Below are 24,664 nucleotides of genomic sequence, written 5' to 3'. Positions count from 1 at the left end.
TGTTCACGTTAGAGAGGCCCGGCGAATGTTCGTAGTTTATTGTTCTTGACAAAATAAAGTGTTACGAATTTTCCTGTTTCGCAAATTTGAAATACTTCACTGGCGTATATTTAAGAATATATTAGCGAATTACACATTTCTTCGTCAAATGTGCTCGCTTTACAAAACATTCGCTAATTATATCACTCTGTAAATCATTCTCAAGATATCTCGCTGAAACGAATGACGGTAACAAGACCGTAACGTTTTACCCGTAAACTTCAAAACTAAAAGGAATCTTTCTTTTCCACGAAGGAATTATCATAACAATTTGCATAGTATTAGATACAATTGGTTTCTAGATTTATTGACGGAACAAATAGTCTACCGACATAAATACAGTAGGGATCCAATACACGCATGCGTCTTCGAAGGGGGTAATAATTAATAGCTGTTAAAAATCAAATTTAAATCTTTACGATTTTTTTTCCTATCGTTAAACTTGTGTCTAAATATTAAAAGCTTTCACTAGATAGCCAACTACTATCATTATCGCTGTAAATCAAATCCTAAACATGTCATTAATTTTTAACAAGAAACCGCTGACGTCATATGCCTGGTTCGATAAACTTGTTGCGAAAATTGTCCTCTACTTGTATGATACAACGACTTAAATCAATATATACATAGAACAAATTAACCGTCGGACTCTTTATGGCGTTTGCTTTTTTTCAGATAGTCGGTCCATGGGATATATATCTTAAGCGATGGCCTGAGCAAGTAGATTATTGCTTCAAAATTATATCAATATACTGTCATTCTAGATCGATCTGCGTAATCCTTGGGATTAAATCGTCTCTATCAGCAGTCAGTTTCATGCTAATAAACTATTTAACTGATAAAAATTGTCTTTGTCTGATTCCTTTCAATTATAACTCGGATTGAACTGATGTTTTATGTTTAATAGAATAAACACGCAGCAATAAATGGTCCAGATGTACCTTGAAGTATATATTTTATGTATGCTAATTACCAGCACATAAGGTCTACATCCCTTTGGAAGAACGCTGGACCATACATCCGAGGATCGCAGGTTTGATCTCAGGTCCAGATATCTATTTTATATGGAAATCGGCCATATAATTAAGTGTATGCCATTCTCTCACTTCCTCTGATTGAAGCTGGTTGTCAGCTATTGGCATAAGTATGTGCAGGTCCTTGTCAACCGGTGTACCCGGGAAAAGGGTGAGATTTCAAAAACGGATTTTGGCGATAAAAAAAACAACACACAAATATACAATAAATTTAGAATTGTGTACGTTAACTGAGCACACTAAACAAAACATGTGTTGCATCATGCAAAATATTAGCAAGATAAATCGCGCGGTACCAGCATTAAGAACGTTTCGTTGAGTATGTAGGTTATTTGCATGAAGGTTCTCCTGACATTTAAACGGGTGTGATACGCTGGTTGGAAAGGGAAGCGATATGCTGGATTTAATAAACAGTGGGTCATAATTATTCATTAAAGAGTAAACACGTCAAATACAGGGTTATCACGATTGTTTAGGTCTGTATTTAAGGAAAGAGTTTTCATGGAAATTCGACTTAAAGACATAACATATTCTTGAATACAGTTGAATTTACAAAAACATTTTGAACTTCACAAATCTATGGGTTATGCCATCGTTAACATAACACTAGAAACACATGTGTATTTGAAAAATTGTTAGTAAGTGGGCTTTAAATGGAATATATATAATACTTATTTTCTCTCTCAATCCTTATGGTTAACCGACTATTAGTCATACATCGTTATAAACGTTAATCAATCATATAACTGCAATATCAAAAAGTCTTTGAATCGTCTCAAACTTTAATCGAAACAATAACCTACAATATAATAATATCTTTAAATTCAGTTCATGGTCATGAATTTGTGTAGATTGATCCTCTGGGAAATTTGTCCCCGTTCTAAATCACCATGACGTTCGTCTTTTGACTCCAAAGACCTCTGGGTAATCAGGATTATCACGAATTACAGATGAGAAGCATATGTCCGTAAGAAGATTAAGGCAATGGGACCATCGCTGATAGCAATCCGACATCTGCCAATACCGTCAAATGTAAATCCTTCTTGTCGTATCAGTGTTATCTTTAGTAACCTATCCAGTCACTCGGAATGTAGATCAGCTTACATGTTTTTGTAACAATGATACCATACGTTATTTTATACCACTTGTCGCGCAATTCGCCCCACAATCTCTTCAGAGCTTAGAAGAGTGGGGAGTGAACTAGACACATTAACTGAGTATGATATTGCATAGCGGGACGTTGTAGACTCGTTTATATTGGTATTTAAAGCCACTGTGAACGTCGCATGTTTACGGGCTGTAGAGTAAGTAGATTTTATCTAAGCATTGGATAATATAGACACGACTAACGGAATAGCACCTCATAGAATGCCAAAAGGCACAACATAATTATATTTGAATTATCCGTCTTTAACATGTTTTGAATTGACATGAATTGTAAAGGAAATCTTTCTTCAAGTGAACTTCTATCATCATCCAGTGATAGTTAATTATCTTTCTTTTCACATGTTTTAATAATATTGAATAAAAACGGTTTGTTACTCTGCTGTAGTTCAACGGTGTCGATAATATACGCTGAATTTTCCTTTAAAAATCGACGATGCCTTTATTTTTCATTCGCGAATAGACAATTACTAATGATTTGGTTTTAGAAACATGGGACACACAATGTTATTCCTAAGCGTGTTGCTTGTTCTGCTCGAAGCTACCCGTATGTCGGTTCAGACTCCAGTGTTTTACGGCGGTTACATCAACTATGACCTGGAGAAATTAAACGGCACGAATATGTACAAGGTTTGCAAGATAAATATTTATATTTGCGATAGACTTCTGCATTGTATTCACATAATGCTATGAAATGCAGAGAACTTCCATAGTATATTTCCATTATCAAAAAGGTGGCCTGTTTTTGAAACATTTAATATTTTATTCCATATCCCTTACATTGTTTGTTTTGAAATAAAATATACATTTATTATACTTCTTTCTCGAAGAATAAGTATTTTCAAAATAATGATCGTGTCATGCTAGTTGTCATTTTAGTGAAATAATTGGCCAAAATTGATATTCATTGAACTTTAATCAAATCAAACCTTCTCATTTCCAGGCTCAAGTGCAAGTTATCACAGGCTGGGAGCTTGGAACGGGACCTTGTGGAGACAACTGCAAAGTTAACCGGGTGGGAACTTCGACATTGGACACTAGGAGGTTAAAGGGCACTTTTGGCAATTACACATGGGATGCAAGAATAAATCAAACTACAATAAGCGGCGTATCAATCAATGATGTAGTTACGAATACAATGCAAGAAGTCGTCCTGGATGTAAGCGAGAGTGAGCAATGGGAACAAGATGTCGCTACATTTACGCTTGAACTTAATGGAACGCTCGATTTAGACATTAAGTAAGTTGACATAATTTAAATAACTAAGACATGCCATAAGACAAACCATACAATAAACAAATAAAAGCAATTGCAAAGTAATTATTAATTGTCGTTGTTTTTATTCGATATTTAGAACACCATATATTTGCATTATATAGTATTCTAGTATACATATTATCAAATTTTACGATGATTTATACAACAGGGTCAAATACTTCAATAACTTTTTTTTAATCTCGATATTCATTGTCAGTCGAATTTCTTTTGATTCCTATTTACCTCTTAATTCTTTGCTATATATAATAAATCTCCATTATTACACAGAAAGACTGATTTTTAAGTAATGAAAGAAAAAAGCACTGTTTAATAAAAGTAAAAACAAAAGGAAAGAAAATATGTGTTTTAATAGCAATATTTAACATACTTTCTGCTATAGAAAGAATCAAGATTCACAAACTCGTCATTTTTATATGCTTCTTTTTAACAACGAACATTGCTTTTAAGGGATAGAATAATTTGCTTACAATTGAGGAAAATGCTACCGAACATAAATGTTTGTAAGCAGTAAAATATTTAAATGTAGAATGTATTATTTCAATGAAATACACATTTTTATTCGATACAATTTGAACGATTACTCTCGAACGGTAATGAAACAAATTATTTTTCAAGTAACGAACAAAATATTGCGCAAAAGTGATACGTATAGCAGTAAACGAGTCAATTGTGAATCTTAGTATGATCGTTTACAGTTGAGTTACTTTAAATACGTGTCAAACTTACAAATGTATGCATATTTAATGATAAAAACACAATATGTATGGAAACGGGAATGGCATTCTGGTAGGCAGCCTTATTTCTTTCGTGCACTGACTTATAAACTACGGCGGTTGCGCACGATACGTCTCGTTGCAGACCTACAATTGGTAAAATGCTGCCGTTTTCCTCAATTTTAATTTAAGCTCTGTAAGGCGCAATATAAAATTACGTAGACAATGTAAGAATTCTTCGTTTAAACATCCTTTCAGTGTCGACGGGAACTACTGGAGGCACCTAACCTTACCAGTCCAAAGCTCGCTCTCGCTGCCATGGCATTTACAAACGCAAATTAAGCCCAACGTCAGAATCGACACAAAACAACCTAACCGAGCACCGAAGTTTTTACCCAAACCGTTTTACAGGTATCAGTTTTACATCTTTGTATTAAAGAGGTCAACAACACCTCATATAAAACGAAATACACGGCATCCGGCAGGAAACATATTGAACGACACCTGCGTATTTTTCTATGATGCGTATATGAACATTTCTTCCCTGTTCACTTGTTAAATCATAAAAACTATTCATTAGCACAATTTAAAAGCGCTACGTACCAAAAATATAAGTGTTGAATGGTTGAATGCTCCCTTGCAGAATTCTTCTAAACAAAACCACAACCATTCATTTCCCTGTATATGATGAAGATTATGACCTGGTAAAATGCCAAAAATCACAGGGCATAGAACTGGGGTCACTAACTTATCCAGACGGAATCACAGTGAGCACGGTAATATTTTTTTCAGTATACAGTGATGAGTAACAAGTAGATATTAGTTTAATACCAGTGCATGTGTTTTGTAGATATTTATGTTTGTATTGAAAGACAATGAGGAGTTAAACGCGCAAGACAAGAAACTTGTCATCTCCATAAACTGGCTTTACTTGTTAATTAACGTTTGGAGGAATTTTTAATTCATTTAAAATTATTTTTGTCTCAATCCCCAGAACTGCTCAGTTACGATCGCTGCCTTACAACGATACAGATATGAAAATGATTCCTGGATAGGAATCCCCATTTCTGTTAGGGACTTCCAGAAAACTAGCCCCGACTTTGGTGCACTTAGTTCATCTTCACTCGTGGTAATATTTTCTTGATACCATAGTTTTCGATTCTAGATAATCTACACTGATGGTAATATGTGCTTGATTTTCTTTTACTTGATTTTAGATAATCTCACTTACTTTCATTGCTGTGTTTTATCTATTGAGTTTATACTTACTCATTCGAATTATATCCTACCTTAAACAGCTAGCTATATTTACTGCAAACGTCACATAATTGCCATTTGGTACATTTCTGTAAAAGTTATATAACTCCTTTCGTTCAGATTATTATGCAGTTCACCAGAGATCTAAAAAAAGTTAACTTACTGTCAAAAACGCCATCCCGAAAGTGCATGACAAAGAGAATTCAATTTTAACTGCCACCCTTTGATAGAAGTGAGGTCTAGTTCTATTGCTATTCTTAATTCCGTCATTGGATTGAAAAGTCGCTCGGTCGCTTGGTCGTTTGGCCAGTCCTTTCAATAAGTTCGTTTCGTACCATTTTTACATACGATATTTCAATTATCTTTAATGTTTGCTTGGGTGGAAAGGAAGCTAGATGTATTGATATATTTTGATTTTATTCTCAACGGCTCAAAGGTAAAGGTCACAAGTGTTTCTAACGATATTAAGAGAAAGATTTTGTCTACTATTACTTTCTACCGGGTTGATATGCTATCATCTAAGTTGGAATGCAATTTATTTGGCTGGAAAAGGGAAGACGCCTTTTGCTGTTTGGGTCACCAGATCAAAAGTAATGGTAACGGAGACTTGTTACATTAAACTACTTTCCGCAAAACATATAGAATACGCGTTGACCCAAATTGGTCTACTGGTTGCTCGAGAGGAAACGAAATCGCCTATAAAGGTCCAGTTCTATAATTCAAAAGTCAAGGTCATGGCTTCAAGTAACACCAGAACAGTATTTTATCATATACAATCACGTGTCAACAGGCTATCAAGAGGAAGCATCATTTTAATGTCATCCAAATATGTATGCGGATTATTGTAGGAAAGAAATGAACCTAAACATTGTTAGGTCTATCCGTGTCAGGCTAGTACCACTGAGGCCTGTAACGTGAAACAGGTTTCACAAAATTCTAGTTGTCCTTTATCGTAGAATCATATAAAATAGTGCGCTGGTCAGTCTTGAAGACGAACATAAATGTCTTAAAACCATTATTTATCAAATTAATTCATGCACTCTGGTTGAGTGTGGCTCACTGGTATTGTCTTTCCGATTTGAACGTATTTAATATTTCAATAAACATCATGCTAATTAGTTGTAATTTTTGTGGAATAGTAAACAAAAGATTGATCCAGACTGATTAAACAATTTGGTTTTTTAAAATATAACAACGAAAATGAGATAAACGACCTGAATAGTTGTGCTTTGTTGTGTGGAATTTTATCAAAACTGCAACAATATTTGTTATTTATTGCTTAAACATAGACATGTGCATGTAATTATCTAAATTTCTAAGAGCGTTTTTGATAGTTCATTGTACACGTGACAACGCTCATCGTCGGCCCGCAGTTTATTTCTCCTACGGAAGCAGCTGCTACGAAATTTATCCTGTACATCGATTCAGCGTTCTTGATGGAAGTGTTTGCAAAGTCGAGCGATGGCGTGTGCGTACAACATTTAAAAAAAAATAATAACAGTTTGATATAAAATTAATAAACAATTAGTTTTTTTCCTCCTTGAATTTAACATTATAAGTTATAACATATTTGTTGGTTGTTATTTCAATGCAATACTATATAACGTGATGTTACTTTGTTCAAAATTGTGTTTTCAGTGAAATTAGCAAGTTTAATACATTGCATTTGAGGAACGAGTCCATAACAATGTCGGAATTAAAGCCGGATCCTGAAGGCCGAGATAACATTAAATACGTCGAATTAAAATGGACACCTTCAAAGGCCGATATTGGTCACCACATTGTTTGCCTTACCGTGACAGATAGTATTCAGTAAGTTTTATACTTCTATCATGTTATGCAACTTTAATTGAATTTATATAATATGACTTTACTACAAGTATGATTTCACAGTCAAACTAAGATGCGGCAAGTTAACTTGATGTACTGAAGAAAATGAATTCAAGTAGATAAAGAACATGTAATACTCCTATCTTTTGAACTTATTATTATTATTTTTTACCAATTCCGCTTTTTCCGAGAAAGCTATTAAATTAATAAGGCGGTTTGTTACAAATCCAGACGTATGCTTAATTTACAGAGTTACATCCAATGAAAGACGTTGTTTCAATTTACAAGTCAAAGGTACGTTGTTCACATATAAACACGACTTTTTGATTAGCATGAACAAAACTATTATTATTATTATATTTTTATTATCATTATTTTGATAATAATAATAATAATAATTATTATTATAAGTAGTAGTAGAAGTGTTATTATAATTATTATTAATATATTTATTAATATTATTACTATTATTATTATTATTATTATTATTATTATTATTATTTTTATTATTATTATTATTATTATTATTAATATTATTATTATTATTATTATTAATATTATAATTATTATTATTATTAGTAGTAGTAGTAGTAGTAGAAGTAGTAGTAGTAGTAGTAGTAGTAGTAGTAGTAGTAGTTGTAGTAGAAGTAGTAGTAGTAGAAGTAGTAGTAGTAGTATTAGTATTAGTATTAGTATTAGTATTAGTATTAGTATTAGTATTATTATTATCATTATTATTATTTTAGTAGTAGTAGTAATAGTAGTAGCATTAGTAGCAGAAGTAGTAGTAGTGGTTGTAGTAGAAGTAGTAGTAGTAGTAGTAGAAGTAGTAAGTAGTAGTAGTAGCAGTAGAAGTAGTAGTAGTAGTAGAAGTAGTAGTAGTAGTAGTAGTAGTAGTAGTAGTAGTAGTAGTAGTAGTAGTAGTAGTAGTAGTAGTAGTAGTAGTAGTAGTAGTAGTAGTAGTAGTAGTAGTAGTAGTAGTAGTAGTAGTAGTAGTAGTAGTAGAAGTAGTAGTAGTAGCAGTAGTAGTAGTTGTTGTAGTAGTAGTAGTAGTAGTAGTAGTAGTAGTAGTAGTAGTAGTAGTAGTAGTAGTAGTAGTAGTAATAGTAGTAGTAGTAGTAGTAGTAGTAGTAGTAGTAGTAGTAGTAGTAGTAGTAGTAGTAGTAGTAGTAGTAGTAGTAGTAGTAGTAGTGGAAGTAGTAGTAGTAGTAGTAGTAGTAGTAGTAGTAGTAGTAGTAGTAGTAGTAGTAGTAGTAGTAGTAGTAGTATGATATTATTATATTATTGATATTATTGTCTTTTTTTCAGACCGACTTTCGGGAGAATGGCAGAATCCAGCTCTATTACCTACAGTATGTATCTTTGTAAATAAGAGCTTTTTGCAATAACTCCTGGTGTGTTATTTATTGATATTTAAATGCTAACCGTCAGAGTTCATTAATAACAATGACGAAATGCGTATATAAATTCAGTTGTTGTACTACGTTTAAACTCCATATCATACATTTCAGACGGATCCTTATTTCTTGGAGTTTCCAAACGGCAGTTTTTCATGTCCAAAAGACGTGTATTGTACCATACCACTGTTTGTAGATTCTGAAAGGTACGTGCGAAATTCGGTATCAACATATTTGGTAAAAGCTATTTATACGTTTAAATGCAATGGGCATCAATCTTACACTAACAAACAAATCAGCATGCAGCATGAGAATACCATTTATTATTAAATGTTAGAGAGAAGGTTCAATAACTTGGAGTTGCTTGTTACAACTAAACAAGTAAAACGGACTCGGTATTCGAGAAATGTCCAGAATATTAATGCAAATATATCATTCAAGTCATATAATTAAATGACGTTGAATTTTGTGAGAGATGTTCCATAGACTATATTTTATCAATAATATTATGCCATGTAATAAAGCCAATTTCTTAGCTACAAAAAAGAACAGTAGGCGGTATGGAGCTCTACGATATTTCAATAAGCCACTGATTAACGGCTTTGTAAGTAAACTGATCAGAACATGAAGCGATTAATACTATAGTATCAGAATATTATGATTATGTCATCCTTAAAAAAGAAAACTAAATAAGACGAAAAGGCGGTTTACATTTTTGTATCAACTTGCTATACATTTCGACAAGCGGCTTCAATGGTTTATTTAATTGCTTTTTGTGGCAAGCTGCAACTAAGTGTTTAGTACATATTTGGGTCTTAATCAAGGCCGATCATCTCAATTTTAATGTCAACGCTGTTTGCCTTTATATAGTAAGTTATTGTGTAATTTTGCCAACTATAGCATAACTTAAATACATTGGGATATTGATTTACAATTCGTCATTCTTGAAAGCATTTGTTACTTAAAATGAACATGTCAGACATTTTTCATACGTGTTTTCAAGCTCACAAAGCATATGTTAAAGTTTCTAAACAAACATATATGCGATTCATCTTATATCTGACTCACATGTCACAGAGTTGAACTGTTCATTTCCAACATCTGAAGGAATCTGCCATAAAAGAAGTACTTTTTCTTGGTATTTTACATTGACTTGTGTAAAGCATGATTCAACTTCAATATGTCAAGTGATTTCTTTCGTACAAATTACCTTCAACGTATGATGTAAATTATTTATGAAGTTTACAAAGTTTTTAAAAATGCATTCAATATTTTAACATGCGAAACAAATTACGTTTATCGCACAGACGGACACGCATATTAGATAATTCAATAATATATCTTGTTGTATAATTATTATCCAATGTTTATGTCAGAATATGTAACAATGACATTCTTTAAAACTTTGTTGCAGAGAATTAAAAGATATCATCATAACACGAAATTACCTGAATTCAGCCACACTGACATTTCCTCGTAACGTAACTCATAACGGAACAATGCTTTACACATCGGATCTTACATTTCGTAATTTCTCAATAGGAGATGGACCTATCTGTCTTCAAGCAACGGACTTAGGCGGTTATATTTTGATTTTCACAACGTTAAATTAAAAACGTTAATTTTTTCAGCAAACGCACTTTGTCAACTTTTAAATACTCTTAAACAATAATAAAGAAGCAATTATTTTATCCATTGAAGCCAATCTTTGTAGATTTCGCATTAGACGATTGAACAGCATTCATGTATGCCTTTATGAAATTTTATGAATAAACGAAGATTTGTAACATTTTAATGTTTTGTTCAATAGCATTATTCGCATGTTTTGTTTCTTTAAGGTACACAAGCAGGGAAATCTGCATAAATGTGCATGTCTTTCCTCCGAGTACGTAAAAAAATGTCGCGCGTGATTTTTTGCTATCTCGTTGAAAGGGTTGAACCATACCTATACTGTCTACTTTAGTGCGAAAAGAAACACTTATAACATGGTAAAAAACATCTAATTTATGGTGATAAATGAAATTTGACGATTTTTATTTTAAATCGGAAATTTGTAAACCTGTGTTTCTTTGCAGATCCATGTTTATCCAGTCCTTGCATTAATTCTGGTACATGTGAGCCAGACAACGACGATTCGGGACTTTTTAAATGCATTTGTCCAGAACATTATTTCGGACGATTGTGTTCTCAACGTACGTATTTTGCATGTTATACGATAAATGGCTTCAAACGTGTTTAAATCTATTGTAAAACATTACGTTAAGAGTTGTTATGTTATCGTTGTCAATTGAAGGCATTCTCAAATGTCGAATCGGTAAACATGTCGCGGTCGATGAAAGCGTTTAAGGTATTATATACTAATTCCAATCCTTTTTTAATTTAATGTAAAACTTTTAAATTTGGTAAGAAAATATCGTCATTATTTTGCATGAATGGACCCAAAAACCCTACCGGTTTTGATTTGGTTGTTTGCTTGACGCAAGTTGTCCACTAACGTCTCCAACCGTTAATTAAACAGGTATTTTGTTTAATAACATCCAAACCTTTCCTGCACACTGGATGATAAAATAATTTAATAACGACGGTCTGCAATTTAAAATCGTCAATATTCTTTGAATACCGTGAAACTCATACTTCAGGTGACGAAAATACGTGTTAAAGATAAACATTTGATTACTGTTTGCCAATTGTGATCAGTATAAACGCAATAGTTTGTTTGATTTGAAAAAATTGTATATTTTATTCAACCATGAATTGTGCATATGCACGTTATAACTGGCAATTTATTATTTGTTTATTGATCCAGTGTAAAATAAACAATCTTTTCACTAGGATTCTCGGTCTCACCTGATGTTGTCCACGATTTTCTCATAGACCATAACTTACTGGGTTTTCGAAGATCAAGCACGATGCATGTCTTCCAGTGAAGCAAGATGATTTTTTAAGAGTATACCCATGCATGTTGCAATATATAAGTTAACTGTTACCTGATAACATCGGTCAACATTCGTGTTTCTTGATAACAACTTCAAGTACCGATACGAAAATTCCGCGCTTATATCAGTTCTTTACTAGACACATATTGAATGTAATTTTAGGTTCTTGATAACTCATTTCATCTTTTTAAAGTAAATATTATAAATCATTTATTGCGTATCAACGTTTCATTATATCTGATATTACTTTTGGTATTTCTTCTTTTCGTGTACACACAGTATACAAGAAATTAATAGAATCGGGTGCACTTCTTTTGCTTACTTTTTTTAAAAATAAATGTTTAAATAATATTATGCTCGTAGCATTCATGATATATAGAATAATAGCAATACTAATTTACAATGATCGTTTGTGTATAATAGGCATAATGAAGCGACCTATTGTTTGAACTTGGACCATTCCATTTACATAGATCGTTCTTTCAATTCCAACCATTTGGACACTTCGACGGACGTTCTATGCGGAATGCCTTTGATTTCTTAATATTTGGAAACATATATCTATATTATATAAACACAGGCGATTGCAAACCGCTTCACATGGGCATAAGCCATAATTTACCAATACAATCCATATGAACAAGTTGCACGTTATGCGCACGTGTTCCGTGCTTTAAAAATGTTACTATAATTTGATTTGTATGCTTTAAATGCAACATCTGCAAGAGTAAAACAGGTTTTGTTATAGCAATATCTTAATTTAATGTAAATGTATTCGTACCATTTAATAGTCAATAAAGTCTGCACTGTTGGCATATGCAATCATGGCCTATGTATACCAAATGGCAACAAATACTCATGCTATTGTACTGACGACGATGGCAATGGCAACCTATACACGACCCCCAACTGCTTAAACAGTAAGCATACATTATTTAAAAATACATATAAACCTGAATATTGTTTAACATGAATATAAAAACTCAAATCTTCGGACATCTATTTGCTTCCAATTTTATATTTTTCAAATTTCATATTTTAATCAATTAATTCTTTTTAAACGTAATAACGTTTATTATGGTTCTGTTTACATTTTACGATTTATTTCTATTCGATTGTATCTATAAAGTACTTGTATAACACTTAAATTAATGATTTTCTGTTGCGTTTACAGAGAATAACACTTGCCTGTCAAATACATGCGGCTCGAATGAATTGTGTGTCGATGGCATCTCGAAATATACCTGCATTGAGCGACCACCGCAAACACATTCTAACTCAGTTGGTAAGTGCTATTATCTTTCATCATAGCAGTTGCCCATTTGAATCAGAAAAATATGATGTAAATCGCAATTATTGAATAATACACATACTCGTTGTCATTTATACTCGCAGCTGATTTGTGCTCTTCTCCATGCAGTAACGGCGGTGTCTGCAAAGGTGGAACATGTATATGCAGACTTGGATTTTCAGGAGACAATTGTTCGCATGGTAAAAGCATAACAACAATTTTACCATTGTGTGTAATCTAGTTTTGTAAGAAATAAATAAGTAAGCATTAGAAATATCGGCAATGTGTATATAATTTAAAGGATTTGTGAAATGTGTTATTGCTCCTGTTTAATTATATTACGTAATAGTTAATAAGGATTGCACTTAACATGTGTATAAACATTTCCAAAACATATGTATATCCTCCAAAAATGTATTTCTAATTACAATATGATTCAATTTGTCAAATGTCTGGTTGATGTCATATTTAATCTTTTGCTTTTTTAAAATCTAGTTCCTGTCGGAAGTGCTCTTGTACGTATGCTTCTTTCTTCATTATCATTTATTTTTTTGTTGTTCATATCGTGCTTTCAGTATGTTCATTATGCAGCATAAGAGCTTGATATCCTCAATTCTTATTTGGTTAATATGACCTTTAATTGAACTATAATCTATCATTTCCAGGACCTACAACGCAAAGTGCAATTTGTGGATCCAACTCCACGACCCGGTAGTAGAATTGTTTGCTACTCAGAACATAAGGAAATAAGAAGCTGTAATATTGACGTATATATAGCAACAAATTCAAGGTTCGTGAATGAAAAAGCATCGTGTATGTAAATAAAGTATCAGATGATTAACATGTTAACATCTTTACTTGTAAATAAGCCTAGCCTTATAGCTCTTTAGGTGCTCGGTTATCGTTAATAAATATATTAATTTATAGATCTTGCTGTAATTTTCTAAAGCGATGTGTATTGCATACATACATGCTCTCAATTTTATTCATCACGCTACTTTGCTTTTTACATGCACGGGCATATCACTTTGAGACTTTATACTTTATTTAAAGTTTATTTTTGAACACGAACATTACCTTCAGAAAATGTCTGAGCTATTGCATTATTCGAAACTCTTCTGACATATTTGTTAATTGATACACGAACACGTCTGTGACGAATAAGGCGCACGTATAATGTTTCAAAATAATTAAGACGTACGTGCAACTTAATAAAGACGTAGAGTTGTATTGCCATCCATGTTATATTTCTTCATATTTAGTACAAAGCCAACAGTCACTATCTACCCGTCCCAAGAGCTTCACACATTTACAAACGCAGTATGTTCCGTTGAGAGCGATACCTATTTTGTTTTCAACAATGTATACAGATGTTTCGTGGATGTTATTGGTAACGTGCTATCTGTGACCGGGCGACATCTTTGTGTGAAAGCTTCAGATAGGTAATACGTCTTTTGCTGTTTCGAGTATCATAATGCATCGGGTGTCACACTGGTGGGTTAATTCAAACATTTCTGGCAAAAAGCGCCTTTGATATTGTAACCAACTTTGTCATTTTAATTTAATTTTACTAATACCGTAATTACTCCAAGTTGTCGGACACTTAAAATTTTCGGAGACCCTCTTTTTTGCCATTAAAATAGTTTTCGTGTTCTTAATTTTCGGACATGCGTGTTTTCGTCGATCATTAATACCTCTAAATTTTGGCGTGTATTCGCGTTATCGTGTGACACATCGAACATGAATTTTTTAAGCCGGATTAAGATCATAAAACCTTGCAGATGCATGCCTTAGAGCAATGAACCATTACACGTAATTTGGTTAATACATGTAACCATTTATACCGGTAGAAAACAATCGAATCACCCAACAGCATTTAAAATGCTATTGCCATTTTTTTAAACAGTATGTTAAGTGTTTTGACTTTTTTCTGTGTTTTGTATCATTTCTGGCTAGAGTAAGCAAATATGTAAAGTTGTTTTTATTTCAAACTTTAGTTCAAAGTAGAGAAAGAAGAGTAAACCACAATAAAATTAATGTGCATTGAATATTGCTTGCATTTCAATATAATTTTAATTTTCGGACACTTATTTTTTGTCTCTAAATGTACGGACACCTGAAATTTTTGAACATTTTTCGTATCTAAATTTTCGGTACATGCAGTACACTGCACGAAGTCAAGGTTGTATGTAACGCACTGTGTTGTCAATCAAACTTTTGTATTTAACACGCTTGTTCTTCTGGTCATTTTTAGTAGTAGTAGTAGTAGTAGTAGAAGAAGTAGAAGTAGAATTAGAAGTAGCAGTAGTAGAAGTAGTAGTAGTAGTAGTAGTATTAGTATTAGTAGTAGTAGTAGTAGTAGTAGTAGTAGTAGTAGTAGTAGTAGTAGTAGTAGTAGTAGTAGTAGAAGTAGATGTAGTAGTAATAGTAGTAGTAGTAGTAGTAGTAGTAGTAGCAGTAGTAGTAGTAGTAGTAGAAGTAGTAGTAGTAGTAGTAGTAGTAGTAGTAGTAGTAGTAGTAGTAGAAGTAGTAGAAGTAGTAGTAGTAGTAGTAGTAGTTGTAGTAGTAGTAGTAGTAGTAGTAGTAGTAGTAGTAGTAGTAGTAGTAGAAGAAGTAGTAGTAGTAGTAGTAGTAGTAGTAGTAGTAGTAGTAGTAGTAGTAGTAGTAGTAGTAGTAGTAGTAGTAGTAGTAGTAGTAGTAATAGTAGTAGAAGTAGTTATAGTAGTAGTAGTTATAGTAGTAATAGTAGAAGTAGAAGTAGTATTATAGTAGTAGTAATACTAATAGTAGAAGTAGAAGTAGTAGTATAGTAGTACTAATAGTAATAGTAGTAGTAGTAGTAGTAGTAGTAGTAGTAGTAGTAGTAGTAGTAGTAGTAGTAGTAGTAGTAGTAGTAGTAGTAGAAGTAGTAGAAGTAGTAGTAGCAGTAGTAGTAGTAGTAGTAGCAGTAGTAGTAGTAGTAGTAGTAGTAGTAGTAGTAGTAGTAGTAGTAGTAGAAGTAGAAGTAGTAGTAGTAGTAGTAGTAGTAGTAGTAGTAGTAGTAGTAGTAATAGTAGTAGTAGTAGTAGTAGTAGTAGTAGTAGTAGTAGTAGTAGTAGTAGTAGTAGTAGTAGTAGTAGTAAGAGCAGCAGTAGTAGAAGTAGTAGTAGTAGTAGTAGTAGTAGTAGTAGTAGAAGTAGTAGTAGTAGTAGTGGTAGTAGTAGTAGTAGAAGTAGTAGTAGTAGTAGTAGTAATATCAACATGATATTTAACAACTGCAGCATGTGGGACAGTTATACTATTAAAAACCACAAATAAAACGCTTCTCGGATTTCAATGCCAAAGAAAGGCTGAAGCCGAAGGGCGCTAAAACACTGCATAACAAGAAGGTTATATATTAAGTAAAATCTTAAATAAACATAATTTTTTGTTAATGTAGCGGCGCTTACGAAACAATATGCTGGGACTTGGTGTTCATCCACGATGGTAAATATGTTAATTGTTTAAACCCTGAAAATTTGAACGCTGAAATATATTTATATTGACGTGTGCATTGATATAAAATCAAATGTGGCAATTTAGTGTTATGTCTGTTCTAAATCGTATGTGCCCTTTAAGTATTTTTTACGAAACTTGCCAAAAAATGTTTATCTATTTTGTTTTACTGAATATAATAAGGAACTCAACAAAGGAACATATTCGCGTGTTTTGCTACATTAGTCAACTAATAATATTGTGTTTGAAAGCGTTCGGTCAGTAATACGTTTACATTTTAACGTATTTTGTAAAGACAACAACAACATATTTTTGAATTTCAGATCCAAATGCGACAGATGCCGTGGTAAGTAATTAAAAAAAAACGCCTAAATAAACCACATTTTGGCATCGTATAATTACTGTTCAATTATAATGGCTTGTCTTTCGATGGTTGTTTAATGTGTTTGTTTTCTTTTCCGTTTTATATTTTACTCACACACTTGCCCATTATTGCAAACTCTCACTCAATCGTTTTATCACTCAATGACTCATTCAATCACAATTCTTTTCAAGGTACGTTTTGTGATACCTACACCGTTACCAGGTAGCAGTTTTACCTGTGCCATCAGCAAACCGTGTCGAATGCTCCTTTACACATCATACAATAATTCTTGGTATGTGTTTCGTTTATTTATTTGTCCGTTCTTTGTTACTGTACATATTCAATATATTAATGAAATACTGATAAAATGTCATCATAATGGTATATGTATGAAATTAACTAGCAAACACACACAATCCAACTTTCTTCTGTCAACAAATATTACTTATACGTACTGGTGTGTGCTTTATACAACTTACATACGTTTACCTCTCAAGACCTGAACTAGCAGTAATTACACTCAGAATCGAACCAATATACGTATGTACAGAATACTAAATAATTGTATGTTAAAGATGAAGTTTGCTAAGAAACAACTGGGTTTAAGGACAATGTTTCATCTGTCTCCATAATAAGGTTTATTTTGTACACACCCTTCATTTATGCCCTAAAACTATGGCAAAGCCTGATTTTAGTGTATTATATAGGATTTTTCCTGCGTGTGCAGCTAAAGTTTAACTTCACGTGTTTTTAAGGTTAAATATTGAAAACAAATAAGCGAAGATATGTTTTACCAAAATGTTTTTTTTATATTTAAGCGAAAGCATTCGGTATAACGATCAATACAATACTCAACGTTGTAAACATAGCGGTCAAAACGTGTTTTATACACACATACAAATATTATAATATATTATGGGTTTTGATAAAGGGGGAGGTAATATTAGTATTATCATACTGATACTTTAAATACTTTAATGTTCGTTATGGAAAATCACTCAAATATTGAACACACAAAAGTGAAAATAATTAAGTTTTAAACTGTTAATCGTACAATTTTATTTAGTGAATAGCGTAAATTAAACCCACCGTTAACAATAAGTTAAGAGTTCTTAATATGACAATTACGTCAATATTTCAGCGTCGGGACGTTTGGCACAATTTTTTTAATATAGCCATTTACATGCAAATAAAACAACAAGCAATTAATTGGATTTTGATGAAATCCAATAATTAATTGTTCTCATTACCATATGAAATATATTACACATTTTACTTTTAACACTCTTATGTATCTGGCAATTCTTCTGACTATTTACTCACCAGCCAACAGGTCCAGTCCACTTCATCGGGTGTTACAGTGTTCGACACTATGAAAAGAGCACAAACATGCGTGACAGAGGTTGCCTTTCAGTTCGAACATGTTGGAACCCACGATATTTGTTTTTTATCTGCGTAAGGATCAGTCCAGTCCAATATATTTCTTTAAACCATAAACATGTAGCTGTGCATTATTCTTTTAATTAAGCCCTCGTTTACATAATTACAAATTTCGCTGACAAATTAATCTCAAAGTACTTAAAAATTAGTATACGACTTGATTGAATATTTCAGACGTCGTGTGAATAATTATGTTCATGAAAAGGATAGCTTTTTTAAAACATGTAGTAAGTGTTGTGTACCAGTTTTGTTTGTGTTTATATGCTATTATATTTGTTAACTGCTATGTTTCTTTTTAATTTTATTTTGATTTGTATGCAACATTTTATATCTAAACAAATTGTTTGTAATAATACGTGTATATAAATTGTAGATCAATCGGCTATCAGGCACGTTGCTTTAGCGTGACAGTGATGAATTCTGCTGTAAATGGTAGGTAACAAACATGCGTTTATACAGATTCTACACCATCTTAATCAAGGTATAAGTCAGTCACACACATAGAAAATTAAGTCGACAATTAAATATGCTTTTTGAGCCTCCATTTCTTATACGTTCACTACATCCTAGGCCGTTGTTTAATGTTATTGATACCATATCCGAACCCCATGTGCCTTTACGACATCTGAATTTTAAGCTCAAATGTGAAGGTTTTAATGTTGAGCCTTAATTTAGGTCAGCATCTCCTTTATGTCTGCTTTTCACCAAACGTACTGTATGATTTGTATAAAATTTGGCTCAAACTTTTTTCTTTCAGACCATACGCTCTAGGCATAAGCAAACTTAATTTAAAAATCATGATTACAGGTTGACTTTTTGAACTTTATTTTCATGTATGTTCTATATATCTGTACGTATTATTCGAATATTTTAATTTCTCCTTACCTTTGAAAACGGATTCCTTTCCACGCATTGAAAGCGTAACATTGTATTTTGTGTGTCAATATCTCAACAACAAAACGCTATCTTTATTCGCATCTTTATGTCGAGGTTGGAAACGTCCATTATTGCCTTTGGTCTGCACAAATGTTTACTTACTAAATGCCACCTACCATAAGATAAGCATCTTACTACTTTAAACGGAATTAGTAATGCAAGCGTCGACATTGGTTACGACTCCGAACTGTAAAGATTATAAATAAGTAATTACATTTGAATGTTTGTTGTTGTTTTAAAATATGTTGATATGAAATGTACATCTAAAGATGTATGCTTTATCACCAGACGTTTGTTCTGATACAACATGTCACAACGATGGCGCATGTATCACAAAAAGTCCAGACAAATACAAGTGCATCTGCAAAGAAGGGTTCACAGGAGTTAAATGCGAACAAGGTTTGTAATTTACATATGTTAAATGTGACAAAAGATTAATTGGACATTCAATGTGTTTTCCTTTAATTTTAGCATTTTCAATTTTGGGCATACGTCATGATAAGCATTATGTCTTGTAAATAATCTGTTCTCCATTGATTAGTTATAGTACAAAATACTGAAAGTCAACGAATATTTCGCAAAGTATTTTGTAAATAAAATTAACCCATAAAATCAGTGTTCCTTATTGCAATAGCCAAAATTTCAACGCTAGATGTGGTATGGTAACATAAATTTGATTGGAACAAAAATGCTCGGATATCGTAGAAGGAAAATCACATGGACTACATTGTGACACACAAACAATAAAAACGAGCATTTTGTATCGCGTTAAATCTGTGTTACCAGACCACATCTAGCGTTGAATGTTGGCTATTTTGACACGGAACATAGATTTTGTACTTTTCGGAATAGTTATTGATTTTGAGTGATTATGGGCGGGTAAGAGTTTTTAATTCGTTCTGTAAATTATTAAAAGAAACAAACAAACATATAGATCTATACATGAAAATACAGACTACATATTTAACATTATGCGCAGTTGTAAATACAGATACGCGTACGATTTAATTGATACATATATATACAATTAAAACATTTATTCTCAGGACCGTGTTTAGATAGAGATAATACGTGTATGCATAATGGAACCTGCTTTGTGAACAACCACGCGATAACTTGTGTCTGTAAAGAAGGTAACAGCGGGGATATGTGCGAGAACGGTATTATTCTTTTCAGTTACGTTACATACAGATTTATGTGTTTTAAATTATTCTCAAAAATTGGAATTTAACAGCAATATGATAAAAGTCTTCATTAGCTTGTGTTGAAGGAAATCGTTCAATTAATCGAAAATCACATTAACATGCACGCATAATAAATTGACAAGTTTATATTTTTTACATAACAACACTCATAACTACAAATGCAGCAAATGTATTTCCATATTGGGCATTTAGTGAATTATGATCGAAAGTTTCATATTTATTTCATGCTCTCCGGTGGTTTATAGAGAAATATCAGTGAATAAAAACGGGTAATTCACTGTTTCAAACAGTGAAAAATTACAGTGAATATTATTGATAATTTCATTGTTTTTCTGTGAATTGGCGTCATTTTTGACAAAATGACGTCATTCTTCCAGCGAAATTCTCAAGTTTATCTTGGTTTCTATGCCAATAAACGCTAAAAAAAGCATAAAATAAAAATAAAATATGTTGGATTCAATGGAATATTGATTTTAATTCACTCGTGATCATAGAAAATTTATATTTTATATGATCACTCGTGAATTAAAATCGATATACCACCGAATCCAGCAAATATCCTGTATTTAATTATTAATATCAATGAAATATAGACATAACGCAGCATCCTTCTTATGAAGATATGCTTCATTTCAGCCTTATAGTTCTAGTAACGACACGAACAATACATTAAAACATAAATTAGCTTGCAGTTAATTGATTTCAATGGAACCCGTCTCAAGCGCATACGCATGAAAACAGTCTCAGTGGGTGTAGACGGATTGTATAAAAAAACTTACAGTTAATATCAAAATACGTGGTCCTTCTTTTTTCCATTATAGCATAGTTTCATTCAATCTAAAAACTTTGCATGAGTATAAATAGTCACGCACAAAAATATGTATGCACTATTTTTATCAGCTCATGCGAAAAATTTATATTGCAAATTCAAGAAAAAGTATGAACAAAATCAGATAAATGAACTAAAAAGTGTAACCGCTGTACATATCACGTTTTGAAAAAACAAAACAATGTGATTGTGTCATAGTATTCAATCATTTGAAGAAACGAAATTCTTTCATATCATGTTGCGTTTATTTATTATTTTAATGTTTTGTAGTTTTAACCAGCGCATCCGAAATTGCTCTTACGGGTCGGGTAAGTGTTATACTACTCTGCTCAGCTCATGTTTCACAAATGACATACTAATATGCAATTAATCTAATTAACGGCTAATGGATAAACGATACTTTGTTGGAGAAGACGTGTTTATTGCTGCAACATGCATGTTCGTTTGCTTTGTATATATAAACAAGTGTTCATTTTCTTTTCTCAGTCACCAGTATTTACGGGCACATCAGCAATCAAAACTATCAGTTGCAACAACAACAGAGAATGCGGATTTTCTGCTTTAGTTATAGGAATCAGCACTGGCAATACGAGGTTTATAATCTAACTCCCTATACATTGTTGTGTACGATTCTGATTTTAACAGCTTTACAATGACGTGAAATAATTTATTAATATACACAATCATTATTCAATTAACATCGTGAAAATAAACGTTGGTTGTAAATATTAAAGCCCGATAGTGAAAGGACGCGTCAGTTCAACACTTTCCAACATCGAGATAAGAATTGAAGAACTACCTTCTAGACCTGATTTCCACCAGACAGTTATATCTTTCATTCCAACCGAGGTGGGCGTGTTTGATATGTGTATACTGACCGTCAATGCCAGTGGGTAAGTAGAATGATTGATATAAGATATTTATTATCATGATCGTTTGTTTGCAGCTGACAAACATATTTTTTCATGCAATACACAAGTCTGATATAGGCTAATTTGCAAAGAACATGCAAGAATTAAGGAACAAAATCCCGCTCATGTACGATGATAGCTAATTAATGTGTGTGTGTTGAACAACAAATCTGCAAATGTTTAAAAGCATTTATATTACAATGGCTTTTACTTATTTGTGAAACGCTTCTAAAGTTGTGTAAATTTCAGAACAAACCAAGATGAACTGTGTTTGGAAGTTCATGTTGAGGAAGGTACTGATTTATATTGCTTAGAATTGTTCATTGCCTTTATAACAAAACGATACCTTGTCTACTGCTTACTATTTGTTATTTTGAAATTGATATATTCCTGTCATTTATAACTGTAATAAAATGAATCCATATAGTTGTATGTTGTTGTTTTGCAGGCGTAATGTCCCAATATGGTGCTAAGGTATGAGCCATTTTCAAATATTCATCAATCAAACTTTTATTTGAAAATCAAATGTTGTAACACTCTGTTAAAGAGCTTTTGTCAAATTTAAATATTATTTACAATAAATTAGGATTAGTTCGATTTATAGTCAATACAAGTATGGATCGGAACTTCAATTTAGGTGAAAATTATTTAAAATGTACAAGAACTCTAATTATAAGGAGCATATACTTATGTCAGGTGTTAATGAATTGCAAATCATTTATGATTATTATAAACATTATGATGAATGACAAATAATAATGATATTATTAATAGGATATGCCTCACTTTGTATTACCGAGTCTGCCTCTGGATTCAAAACTTGAATGCGAGCTCAAAACAGTTTGCCACGTGACCTTCACAGCGCACCCTGGTTTCCAGCATGAATTTGAATGGTAAGTTAATCCAGGTACCTAGCTAGAACAAAGTTGGTAAATCCATTCTGCTAACCTGCAATAACATGCTCGGTTGATATACCCTGGTACCTTTGTGAGGTTAATTACATCTTGAAGTCGCGCTGGATCCCAAGTGGTGAGTTCATGTTGATGCGCAGTAAAATCCCTTTGATAAGTAATTCGTTATTTCAAGCATTATTATTGAAAAGTAAGCCCTGATTATCAGCTTTATTTGCGTTGCTTAGAGCATTCTGGTTTCATACAAGAAACAGATCGGTAGGTACATAATGATGCAAGATTTGAAAGTTCTTCCTTGTACGAAGCTAATGCACAATTTGTAAGTTCATACGTTTATCCATTTTGGAACACAATCAATAGGTAGTTACTTAGTACTTAATGCAATCAAGCTGAAACAGGCGAATACATGAATGTGCCAAACAGAGAACAATTAAAAAAATATTAACAGTATTTACTTTTATTACAAAGACTTTGAAATACAATAAAAAAAGAAAACCTATTTTATTCGCCAAGTAAGTATTTAGCATTATTTATTTACAGTATCAAGCCATCTTTATTGAGCTCTGACTTTGTGAACACACACATATTTTCCACGTGCTCTTCCTGTATTGACGAAAGCAATACGAACGCATCTTGTACGTTAGATGTGGCATATAGACCTTCAGTTCAGAATAAAGCAGAGAACAAAGTGTGCATTGCGCTTATAAGAAGAAAGTAAGGTGTTGCTAATTAACTTCCAATGTTAAGCATTTGCATGTTATATAAAGTAAATTATGTGGAAAAAATGAATCAGGTGGTGTTTTTATTTGAAGTCTAATTGTTTGTGAGACTTGAACACACACACAAACACACACACACACACACACACATATATATATATATATATATATATACCAATATATAGTGCCAGTTACGCGGTCTCGGTAGTTTTCAGACTGTACTTACGAGGTCAATATAAAAAACGGGGTCTATATACAACCCCGCATTCTAGGCTCCTTTAATTACTATGAGGGGGGTGTAGGGGAGGTAATGCAATCAAATCTCACAATAAGGTCTTAAATCGAAAACCACAATCACGTCTGAAAATGAAATTGTATATACCTCGCAAATAAGTTCGCTATATATTTCCTTGTATAAGACGTTAAATAAATGGCGTGTTCATAAATAACAATATATAAGGTACCCTTATATACCTTAATTCGTGTTAATATCGGATAAAAAAGGGTATGGAGATACAGGTTTTTTATGTGGGAACCCCATAACCTATTTCTAAATCAGAGACCCCGTAACTTGCCTTATGTGTGAATATATATATATATATATATATATATATATATATATATATATATATAAATGTGGTGCCACTACCTCGATACTACTTGCCTCAAAAGACTGATAGGCAATTTTATAAAATATATGCTTAAAGCTTTATGTTTAATTACAACGCTAGAGCAGACTGTACGTTAAGTATTTTGTAAATATTTAATGCCATACTTAAATGTTTGTTAAACGTATTTCATGATATTGTTTAACCATTATTGGTGCGTAGTCATATAAGATATATGTAGTGTCGTATAACAAATACGTGTATATGTATTTGTATGTTTGAATATGATCGATGTGTCAGTTAAATTAGTTTCTCGAGTGAAAATGCA

General features: G+C 32.4%; 1 protein-coding gene across 3 annotated transcripts in view; it reads left to right on the top strand.

Moving 5' to 3' along the window:
* Positions 1-2,238: 2,238 nt before the first annotated feature.
* Positions 2,239-24,664, top strand: part of LOC127863655 (neurogenic locus Notch protein-like) — a 39,389-nt gene continuing 16,963 nt past the window's right edge. Inside the window, exons 1-34 of one of the 3 annotated variants that reach the window (XM_052403279.1) lie at positions 2,239-2,377; positions 2,726-2,867; positions 3,181-3,476; positions 4,487-4,639; positions 4,872-5,004; positions 5,223-5,357; positions 6,820-6,953; positions 7,124-7,297; positions 7,566-7,609; positions 8,624-8,667; positions 8,827-8,918; positions 10,127-10,294; positions 10,551-10,597; positions 10,788-10,904; positions 12,440-12,568; positions 12,823-12,933; positions 13,044-13,139; positions 13,435-13,454; positions 13,605-13,729; positions 14,202-14,381; positions 16,358-16,404; positions 16,737-16,759; positions 16,969-17,069; positions 18,104-18,232; positions 18,591-18,649; positions 19,442-19,552; positions 20,200-20,313; positions 21,458-21,495; positions 21,674-21,780; positions 21,922-22,080; positions 22,348-22,391; positions 22,547-22,572; positions 22,873-22,991; positions 23,550-23,723. In XM_052403279.1, the coding sequence (XP_052259239.1) occupies positions 2,730-2,867; positions 3,181-3,476; positions 4,487-4,639; positions 4,872-5,004; positions 5,223-5,357; positions 6,820-6,953; positions 7,124-7,297; positions 7,566-7,609; positions 8,624-8,667; positions 8,827-8,918; positions 10,127-10,294; positions 10,551-10,597; positions 10,788-10,904; positions 12,440-12,568; positions 12,823-12,933; positions 13,044-13,139; positions 13,435-13,454; positions 13,605-13,729; positions 14,202-14,381; positions 16,358-16,404; positions 16,737-16,759; positions 16,969-17,069; positions 18,104-18,232; positions 18,591-18,649; positions 19,442-19,552; positions 20,200-20,313; positions 21,458-21,495; positions 21,674-21,780; positions 21,922-22,080; positions 22,348-22,391; positions 22,547-22,572; positions 22,873-22,991; positions 23,550-23,723 (3,587 nt within the window). In that variant the 5' untranslated portion in view covers positions 2,239-2,377; positions 2,726-2,729. The remainder of the gene's footprint in view (positions 2,378-2,725; positions 2,868-3,180; positions 3,477-4,486; positions 4,640-4,871; positions 5,005-5,222; positions 5,358-6,819; positions 6,954-7,123; positions 7,298-7,565; positions 7,610-8,623; positions 8,668-8,826; positions 8,919-10,126; positions 10,295-10,550; positions 10,598-10,787; positions 10,905-12,439; positions 12,569-12,822; positions 12,934-13,043; positions 13,140-13,434; positions 13,455-13,604; positions 13,730-14,201; positions 14,382-16,357; positions 16,405-16,736; positions 16,760-16,968; positions 17,070-18,103; positions 18,233-18,590; positions 18,650-19,441; positions 19,553-20,199; positions 20,314-21,457; positions 21,496-21,673; positions 21,781-21,921; positions 22,081-22,347; positions 22,392-22,546; positions 22,573-22,872; positions 22,992-23,549; positions 23,724-24,664) is intronic. The other 2 variants (XM_052403281.1, XM_052403280.1) reach the window with 2 other exon arrangements.

The sequence above is a fragment of the Dreissena polymorpha genome, unplaced genomic scaffold, assembly GCF_020536995.1.
Source record: "Dreissena polymorpha isolate Duluth1 unplaced genomic scaffold, UMN_Dpol_1.0 chrUn024, whole genome shotgun sequence".
NCBI lineage: Eukaryota > Metazoa > Mollusca > Bivalvia > Myida > Dreissenidae > Dreissena > Dreissena polymorpha.
Note: the sequence above shows the minus strand (reverse complement) of the source record. Positions and strands in the feature narration are given on the sequence as shown.